The following is a 10,767-nucleotide window of genomic DNA, read 5'->3' on the forward strand; positions in this document are numbered from 1 at the left end:
CAAACTTTGCTTGCCAATTTGGAGCTGCAAACGAGATTTGTTTCGAATTTTGTTTGCACAGATACTCTTAAAATTTGCTCTAGTTTTTTATCGATCTTTTTTAGATTTTTTTTTAAAAATCAATTTGAATTTTTTTAATTCAAATTCGATTACCGCACGACTTTTAAAACTGACCGGCAGAGAGGACGTCAGTAACCGTGATTTTTCTCGGTTACATTTTTAACCTTGACTGTAGATGCAGTCATTCGCCGCTCTAGCAGTAGCAGCCATGGCAGACTGATGTTTCAGAAAAATCCAACCCACAGGCACAGTCCTGTACACCTGCCACTTGGACCCCGGGACCAGCCCTCAGAAAATCCAACCCATACCCCTGAGGCGGCCATGCGGGACCCACCGCCGCCGCGAGGACCCTTCCACGCTACTCTATCTGCCTGCCCCCACCCACCTCCTTATAAAGCCTCCAAAAGGCAAGTCACTTGGCTTCTACTCCTCATCTCCCATCTCAGCGCTCTCTCTCTCTTCACGTGCACACACCGCCACCGCCTGGAGCTCGGGGCGACGGCAATGGCAATGGCGGCGGTGGAGGAGGAGGTGATCATCGTGGGGGCAGGGCCGTCGGGGCTTGCTGCGGCGGCGTGCCTGTCGCTGCGCGGCGTGCGGAGCGTCGTCCTGGAGCGCGACGACTGCGTGGGCTCGCTATGGCGGAACCGCACCTACGATCGCGTCCGCCTCCACCTCGCCAAGCAGCACTGCGCACTGCCCCACGCGCCGCACCCCGACGAGGCCCCCACCTACCTGCCACGCGACGACTTCATCCGGTACCTCGACGGCTACGCCGCGCGGTTCAGCGTCCGGACGCGGCTCCGGCGCGAGGTCCGCGCCGCGCGGTTCGACGAGGCGAGGGGGCGGTGGGAGGTCGAGGCCGTCGACCTCTCCACGGGGGAGGCCGAGCGGTACGTGGCCAGGTTCCTCGTCGTGGCAGCCGGGGAGAACGACGAGAAGTTCGTCCCGGAGGTGCCCGGGCTGGAGGGGTTCCCCGGCATGGTGGTGCACGCCAGCGAGTACCGGTCGCCCGAGGGGATGCGGGGGAAGGCCGTGCTCGTCGTCGGCTGCGGCAACTCCGGCATGGAGATCGCCTACGACCTCGCCGACGCCGGCGCCGTCACCTCCATCGTCGTCCGCGGCGAGGTCAGTCAGTGGCACACACCCTGCCTTTAAGTACTCGACACGCTTCCCCTCCTCACTGACACGTTTCACCTCCCTCTAACGGCGTGCCATGCATGCGCATTATCCCGTGTCCGCATGCGCGCCGTTGGATGTCCTGATGAATGGCCCCGATCACGTACTTCTGTGCATGTATGCATCTCTTATTTAGTGTTTGGTTGGTTGAATGAAGTTGAATAGAATGTTATTGTGTTAGATGGAATGATATTGAATGAGTGGTATAAGTAGGTTGTTTGATTAAATGTATAGAATGGTATAAGAATATGTTTAGTTAGTTGTATAAAATAAAACGACTTGATACAAGATTTTTTTATTGGTTGAATTAGTCTATGCTAGATGGGCTATATAGTATGATAAAAATATATATAAATAAAATATTATAAATAAACTTACTTTTTTATCATGTAATCTAAGGCTAAAAGTATTTTAGAAATTAGTCTATCACATAAAAAAATATTAGCAATTTTTTCCCATTTTGAGAATTTATTCGAGGCTCTAACAATTATTAGAAATTATAAAAATAATTTTTTGAGAATTTTAGTTCTAATTCTATATTGATTTTTTTGGTGAATCCAATTAAAATATATTATATATAGATTATAAAACATGTAAATAATTTAGGATTTTTAGCAACGGAGGACCACTATTTTGATTTTTGGATTTTAGTACTGTTTACGAGCAATTTTCCTGTTCGCATGGGAGGAGTCGGACCTGAACGGCGTTCAACCAAATTCTCCGAACCATCAGATACAGCGTATTAAAAGAATATTCTTCAAATCTGAATGACCTCGTCCTGCATCATCGGTATAATTCATCTATCCAAACAAACGGATGACCTCCTATTTAAGACCGATCAGTACTAGATAGGATCGTACATGAAACCAAACACATAGTTATTGAACAGTAGCGTTCGATATAAATATACAATGAAGACGAGATAACGCGCACAGATCTTTAGGCTTCTGAAAATCCGGTAACGGCAACTGGATAAAGAGCCACAAAGTAGAGACTATCTCCTTTTTCTTCCTCAATCTTTTTTTCTCTCCTTTCTTTTCTCTGTCAAAAAATTGGAGGAGCTTAGGGTTCCCAAGCCGCTGCCACCCCGCTGTAGATTCGCCACTGACGGCAACCCAATTACAGGCAGATCGTCGTGCAATGGAGCAGTGATAGATGTTGCACTGCACTGCCTGGTGTAAAGTCCTCGTGCTGGCAAATGTTCCCGTTCCGTCGACACCGCACGTGGGGGCCACTGTACCAGACAACGCTAACCGACGCTAGGTTTGTCTTAATTAAGCAGCTTTCATCGATCTTGCTGCCTTAATTAACCAACGCTACGTTTTATCTTGCTTCAGCCATTACAGCATACTCTTTCGATGATAAATACATACCGTTTTAAACAAGATATGGTTTCTAATATATAGTTTTGATCACTAATTTTTATTAAAATATATTTATAAAATTTATTAAATTTGTGATATTATAAAAATATCTTTAAGATAAATCTATACATGATTTTAAGGTTTTTAAAGTAAACATTTTAAAAGTTATGGTTAGTAAAAGTTTTAAAAGTTTAATTGAAATTTTTTTTAAATAATATGTATTTATGATTGGAGTGAGTGTTTAAGTAATTGAGAGAAAAGAAGACTGAGAAATGGATAATTCTAGATTAGGATCAGAACAAGCTAGCATACGAGACTGGAAAGGGAAAGCAGCAGGAGCTGGGGTCAGATCAGAGCAGACGGAGGAGGAAGTCGTGCTTCTTCTGTTCTTCGTTGTTGCCGTTCCCTACCAGTAGAGATGGTTAAATAGGTTATTTGGGTCGGTTCGATATGGGTTCGGCTCGATACAACCTGGCTATGGTGTAGCTCGAACGGTTCATCTACTGTAACGGGTCGTACTGTATCGGCCCGCATGCCTTCCCTTCGGCTCACGGCACGGCTTGTCGATCACTGTGCCGTGTTGGATCGGTTCGGGCACGATTTCAGCCTAGCAGCACAGTTGGCATGGCGGGTACGGTCGGTCCGGTGGACACGGTGCCACAAACATAAAAAAAATAGCCACAAAATTAAAAATATATATATAGAAAATAGGTAAAAATATAAAAAATAAATAAATAAATAGCTACAAAATTAAAAATATATATATATAATAGAAAATAACTGGACATATGCGTGCCGGGCTGGATCGTGCCGGCCCAACTCGATCGGGCCGTGTCGTGTTGGCCCACCGTACCGTGCTTGGGCCGTGCCGACAGTGCCGTGCCTCGGACCGGCCCAGTAAACACGGCCCATTTGACTATCTTTACCTACCAGTAGGGATGAAAATGAGATAAAAATTTTCTACCCTACCGATCGATTGGAAGTTTGTGAAATAAATATAGGATGCAATAATGACTATTGATATTATTTATATCTGATTTTAGATCTAAGAAAAAAAAATAGAATGACTGATATTCGTTTGAAGTATATGAATGCCCAGTATTATAAGAAATCTACTATGATTTTATTTAAAAATATGATAATATATAAATAAATTATCACATAGCCGTAGATAGATAATACTGAAGGTTCTTATTTTTATATCTCAACGATAACTTTTTTGTGCTTATTTTGATTACACCCCTATATTGTTTATTGTGTTGTACAGGGGTGCAAATAAAGTGAAAAAATTTCATCTATCCGACTAACCAAAAATTTGCGGCACTATCAGTTCTGACTTTGATTTTTAAAAAATGTAGGATAGGATACTAAATGAAAAAATATTATCCAATATTATCTGTGTCTGACTCTGACTCCCAGAAAAAATATAAGATCTCTACTACTTAAAAAATACGTAGTGATCCTCGCACCAGGTAGGACGTCCTGCCTCCAGTCCTGCAGATTACCCCTAAACTTCGCAGAAGTTACTCACCTTATACCACTCAATCTCTACTACTCCGCTCGCATGTGTTTCGCTCTCGAAAATCCCGCTCCCGCGTCTCGCCTCTGGCTCGCACGCCCGTCTGCCCAGCACGCTATGCGCCATACACGTCGACCGCCTCTTACAGCTTCCGACTGACATCCATACATAGACAATCCAATAACTAGTAGAATATAAAATAAGTTATATCTATCCATATTCAATCTGATTACACACTTACTGCAGGTGCGCTATGCTTATGTAGCACTCTCCTCTCTAGTCTGATGGGCCACAAGTCAGTCACATGCCCAGCCCGGCAAACAGTCTCCAAGGGCGTGTTTGGATGCTTGCACGCGTGTCGGCCTGGCTCCGCGCATGCAGGCGCCGGCCATTCGCTCCATGTTTGGTTGTTGGTATTACCGCTCGAGACTGCATCCGCCCATGCACGCGCATCCTCCCATCCTGGCTCCACGCGTATGCCGGAATCGGTCGTTTCCACGGGGTTAGCTAGGGAGATGCAAAAGTACTATACATATGATTTTTTTATTTAACTTTTGATTTTATTTAGAGGTATAAGAGAGGTAAAAAAATCTAAACATTTTTTGAGCAAACTAGAGCTCATTAGGAACCCATTTTAATTAGTTTGAACTAAAAACCCTAAATTAATATTTAATTAAAATTCTCAAAAATCATAAAAAATTCACTAATATTCTTATCCTGCGACGTACTAATTTATAAAAATATTTTAAATCTTAGGTTATTTGGTAAAAAAGTGAGTTTCTTTATAATACAACATATACTCGTACAGGCAACCTAATACAATTTCTTCTTAGTGAGGCTGAGCACATGCAGCCAATCAAACAGACCCTATTGTATTTTCCCATCCTATCTCAACTCATATAGGCTGAGCCATGCAAACAATCAAACACACCCCAAGAGGGCCTGCTTGACGTGTCACCGGCGAGATTACCGCACAGTAATTACTAGGGTACATATCTGATAGCTGAAGAAGCAGGTCGCTCGCCTCCCGCATTATACTAGCGAAATTGCCGGCACAAATTGTGCGGCTAGATTTCAAATTTATTATTTCCTTACATACAGAGATGGTAGATAATTAATTAAGTTACATAAATTTTGTGGATTAATTATCTCCATAAATAAGGTAGAGGGACCATCCGAATCGATCTTAGATTATTGGAGGAATAAATTAGATGGTACAAATTAACCTATATACACTAAATGAGATGGACGTAGAAAAGAAAACAATCTGGACTTTATATATTGCACTACGTACGCCACAACAACATTGGTGGATGCATGTGACACTTGCATTACCTCCTAATCTGAATGAACAGACATGATTAATTAATTTAATCAGATCACCTTTTTATTTACGTGTACACTATTTGCACATGCATGCAGTTGCACCTGGTGACGAAGGAGATCTGGAACGTGGCGATGACGCTGTACCCGTACCTCCCAGTGTGGCTCATCGACAAGCTGGTGCTGCTAATGTGCGCCTTCGTGTTCGGCGACACTGCCCGCTACGGCCTCCGCCGCCCCGCAGTCGGGCCCTTCACCATGAAGCTCACCACCCCCTTCTACCCCACCATTGACGTCGGCACCTACGCCAAGATCAGGACCGGCGAGGTCCGGGTCCTGCCCGCCTCCGTCAAGAGCGTCCAGGGCAACGTCGTCGAGTTCACCGACGGGAAGCACCACCCCTTCGACGCCATCGTCTTCGCCACGGGGTACCGGAGCACCGTCAGGCGGTGGCTCAAGGTACGTACGCATATATATAGATATATATACTATAAGTATATTCTGCGTACCTATAGGATGCACACGGGTCTAGCACGCGCCCGACCGAGTAGTCAATCAGGTGTTGACGTGCGCACAGCCCCATGGACCGAGCGTACTTGCACCCACCGACCCCACGGTCCCATGCACTACTACAGAACTAATCATAAGTGTCACCTCATCAGTATCGACTTAGTCAAAACCGACACTGATAGAGTATCAATGCCAGTTGGTAGCAATATCAAGCATCAAATCGTTCATTCGGATAAAACCAGCACTGATAACTAGTATCAGTGCCGGTTAGTATTACTAACCGGCATTGATAGTATCATTGTTAGTTCGTATTACGAACTGTTACTGATACTACGATCGGACCTAAAATTTTTATGCAATGGATTTTTGGCTCGCGTTGGCGTCTGCTCGACTCAGTCACGACTCAGGCGCGTCCTTATCCTCTCGGTCTCCCACCCTCGTGACCTCACTCCTCGAGTCCTCGCCCCTATCTCTCTCTCATCTGGTCTCTCGTCCAGCCTCCTCCTCCACCGGCCTCCTCCCCACCGGTCTCCTCCCCTCCTGCCTCCATTGGCCTCCCCTCTGGCCTCCTTAGTCCTACAAGACAGCATTGTCCACCTTAGAGAAGTGTAGTCGGCCACCAGAAGAAGCGTTGTGGGCACCACTGGCCTCATGCCCCGAAGGAGCGCTATCCTGTAAGGGTGTCACCGACCGACAGGTGCTGCCGAAGGACAGTCTACAGCGCCATTGCCGGCCAATGGCTGGATCTACACGTCCGTGTGGCTCATTGTCGTCCTCTTCCGGTGGAACTACCAGATCTGAGCGGTGCAGTCAGGGGGAGCCGCGTGGCTGACCACTGTTTGGAGGACAGTGCCACCGTTGGGTGTGCCGCACGACCGGCTGTAGGGGCTATGACTTGGTTAATGTTCTTGCAGATTCGTTAGAGGATGTTGAGTTCTTGCTGATTAGCGTCCGTCTTATAGAACTAAGGTGCTTGATTATGGTAGAGGTTGAGTTCTAGATGATTTGATTTGATAGTGAGATATGTTTGTATCGATGAGATGAGTCGATTTGAGCACGATGGCGGTGGCGGTGGCAGGAGGACGACGGTGGCAGTGGCAGGAACGACAGCCGAGCCGACTCTCTTGAGCTAACTCGTTTATTTTTTTGGCTCGGGAACACATATCAATGTCGGTTGGAGGTATGAACTGGCACTGAAAAGAACTTTTAATGCCGGTTCCAAACCCGACACTGATAGTCACTGACTATCAGTATCGAGTAAAGAGTGCCAGTTGAAAACCGGCAGTGAAGTCATTTTTCAGCCGGCACTGATATATAGTTCTATAGTAGTGACGGGAGAACGAGCAGCGATTTGCAACCAATTGCATCTTCTTGCATAAATTAGTTACAAGTACAAGCATAGGTTGACTGCAGCTACATGCTGCAACTACAGGCGTAGAGCGTGTTCCCACTTTTGAGCAGCGATTGTAACTAATTGCAACTACGTGTATAGATGAGTTACAATATTTAGTATAGAGTGATTGCAACTTTTAGTTGCAACTATAAACATAGTGGTCACAATTATATGCAGTGATTTACAAACAATTTTAATCTCTTGCATATAGGAGTTACAACTACAAGGTTAGAGTGTTTGTAACTACATGTTGCAACTATAGACATAGAGCAAGTTCTCACCTTTTAGAAACGATTAGTTGCAACTATAAATATATAGTAGTTACAAGTATATGCATAGCGAGATTACAAGTCGCAAGCCTGACTATTTTAAACGTGGTTGATGTGGACGTCGGTTTGCAGTGGTTGGGAGCGTGCAGAGGAAGGCCAGCTCGGTCGGCGACACGCGAGAGGGAGGTAGGCTCAGTCAAGGGTGCGTGCGGGGAGGGAAGCTGGCTCGGTTGGCGTGCTCGTGGCCGGCCAGCGCGCAGCGCAGGGTTATTATGTGGTGAGCCGTGTGTGTATATATATAATGAGTATATAATTGATAAACTTCTTTTCAATTTTTTTATATAATTCACATTGGAGTATCTTAGAATGAGTATGTAAGTATACTTATAGTGATAAAAGAGTATATCCAATTTATTTATATGGTATATCATAATAGGAGTATGTATATCATATATGTGCACATGCACGCATATACATCGTACGTATTTGGCTAGCTTATTGGTAGCGCGGCGCCGTATGCGTAATACATCATGATCCTGACCGACACAGGCATTGAAACCATGATCAGCTGTTCCTATCTAGGAGATGACTTTGAGACTTAGCCGAGAAGCAAAGCTAGCTCCTCACCTGCTTGGTCTCATCTTTGATGAGCACGACCTACGTGTATATGGCCTTTCTTTGAACTGAAAGCGTACACGCACGCATGCATTTTCCTCCATAGCTAGAACGAGCTGGCATACATCCTCGTATATATGGCCTTTCGTTGAACTGAATTCATCATTATCCCCTTTTTTGTAAAAAAAAATGATTTCAGAGCGACGACGGGCTGATCGGCGAAGACGGGATGGCGGCGCGGAGCTACCCGGAGCACTGGAAGGGGGCGAACGGGCTGTACTGCGCGGGGATGGTGCGGAGGGGCATCTACGGCAGCTGCGAGGACGCGAAGCTCATCGCCGACGACATCAGCAAGCAGCTGCGCCCCCATGGCAACGACATGCCCGACGTCCACGCGGACCACGCCCAGCGCAACGGCTCCTAGAGCTAGCTGGGTATCTTACATCCGTCGGATGCAGAGGCAACGGCCGTGATCGGTGACCTCAACAACTGTCCTATTATTATTATAGTACTACTAGCTTGTGGATGCTGCTAATAATAAGAATAAAAAAAAGTAAAAGAAGGGCGGCAAGACGCTTTGTTGTCTGGAAACAAAGCTCGTTTATGCATGAACTAGCAAGGTGAATAAACGTGCTTAATTGGGCCATGGTAATAATTGTGCCGTGTTGTACCAGATAGTCCTGTGTTAATGTAACGAGAGTATCGGACTAATATAAGCAAAAGAAGAATTATCAAGAAAAAATAAAGTTTAACTCATCGGATTATCCGGTAATACAACGATGATAGTACCGAACTATTTATTCTAGAGGCAATTCGAAGTGAAGAAGTTTGAAGCTCAGTTCACCGGATAGTCTGTTGATCATGGTATGTACACTAGATCAAATTCTTGCATAGAATAGTTTCTGGTGGCATGAGAAAGTTCCCCACCGGATGGTCTGATGAAGGCAAAAAAGGATCACTGGAGCAATATTTCCGTAGAGAGTTGTTTCGGTTGGTTTGAAGGAGTTTCACTCACCGATATTTCAGTGATGCATAAGTGTGTTTACCGAAGCTTTTGTACCACAGAAGATTTTGAGGGTAGAAGAAGTTTAACGCACCAGATAGTCCGGTGATGGCATTGAAATCGTCATCAGAGCATATTTTCCAGAGATTGTTGTAACAGACAGTTTAGCTAGTTTGTACGCACAGGATGATCACGTGTTCGGTCGGTGTTCACTGGATGATGACATCGGACGATTTCTCAGCAAGTAACGGCTACTGAGAGTTGGCACTATGGCAATGGAAGTTTGCACTCACCGTATTATCCGGTGTGAGTAAGAATGTACTCACCGTATCATCCGGTGTTAATAGAAAAAGTGGGTGATTAGGCAATAACTAAAATTTAGATCTCTAGCCTATAAATATCCCTCCATTTCGTTTCATTTAGCTCTCTAGCGACCTAGAGGAGTTAATACACTATGTATGTCATCAAGAAGCCAGAGAGAGCACTTGAGTTGATTTCAAGTTCCTAATTGAATATTAAGGACATCATTGGTGCTTGGAGAGTAGCAAGTGTGCATCTAGCTGTAGTCTAGACTTGATCTTTGTCAAGTAAAGCTATTGGCTTGTTACTCTTAATGGTTGGTAACACCTAGCTAGATGATCTTTGGTGATTGGATATGTCTTGGTGAGCTCTTAGAGTTCTTGTGGGAGCCCTAGAAAAAGCTATGTAGTTGTTTTGATACCCGCCAATCTGAAGATGGAGAAGTGGCAATCATGAGGGAGCACTTGAGTCTTAGTGACTCAAGGGAGAGTGATATCCTTGGTGGATGCTCCGACGAGGACTAGCGGGGAGTGTTAACTCCTTGATACCTCGAGAAAAAAATCCAGAGTTCTCTTGTCCATCTCTTTACTATTTTGTAATTTAATTTGAGTATTTATATTCTTGCAAACTTTCAATTCTATATTTTCTTAGTGTCTTTGCTTGCTTATTTTGTTGCCCTCTCCTAACTTATTCGTGTAGTTGTATTTCTTTTCATCTATGCTAAGGTTGCTACTTGTTATAGATTTCGGTAGAAGTTTTAATTTCCCAATTCACCTCTCTCTTGGGTCATTCGATCCTTTCAATGGTATCAGAGCCTCGTTCTCTTGTGGAGTAGTAGTGTGCCAAAGTTCGAGAGAAAAAACTTTGCCTATTAGAAAGTTCACATAGCGAGCCATCTTGAGGCTATTTCTCCTGAAGTTTGTTTAACCGCCTCCATTGTGTTTGATCAACCTTTTAGCGACCAACAAGTTAGGTGGAATGCTAAGGTAAAGAATGTTATATTTGAGGGAATAGTGAAGAGGTTTTCTCTAGAGTTAGGAGCAAGGAATTGACTAATGAGATTTGGATCCCTCTTTATGAAATTCATGAGGGTTCTAGGAAAATTTGTGAGGAAAGATATCATGTGCTTATGAATGCTCTTAATCAATTCAATATGCCTCCTAATGAGTTATACAATGATATGTATTCTCGCACGAATATGCTTGTGAAAGAAATCAATTCTTTTGAACTCA

At 44.4% G+C, this 10,767-nt stretch overlaps 1 protein-coding gene across 1 annotated transcript; it reads left to right on the plus strand.

Moving 5' to 3' along the window:
• Positions 1–485: 485 nt before the first annotated feature.
• Positions 486–8,986, plus strand: LOC133899413 (probable indole-3-pyruvate monooxygenase YUCCA10). Its single transcript, XM_062340404.1, has 3 exons — positions 486–1,188; positions 5,545–5,904; positions 8,432–8,986. The coding sequence occupies exons 1-3, from the start codon at positions 565–567 to the stop codon at positions 8,654–8,656; spliced, it is 1,209 nt and encodes a 402-aa protein (XP_062196388.1). The 5' UTR covers positions 486–564; the 3' UTR covers positions 8,657–8,986.
• Positions 8,987–10,767: the final 1,781 nt, after the last annotated feature.

The sequence above is a fragment of the Phragmites australis genome, chromosome 2 (genome assembly GCF_958298935.1).
Source record: "Phragmites australis chromosome 2, lpPhrAust1.1, whole genome shotgun sequence".
Taxonomy (NCBI): domain Eukaryota; kingdom Viridiplantae; phylum Streptophyta; class Magnoliopsida; order Poales; family Poaceae; genus Phragmites; species Phragmites australis.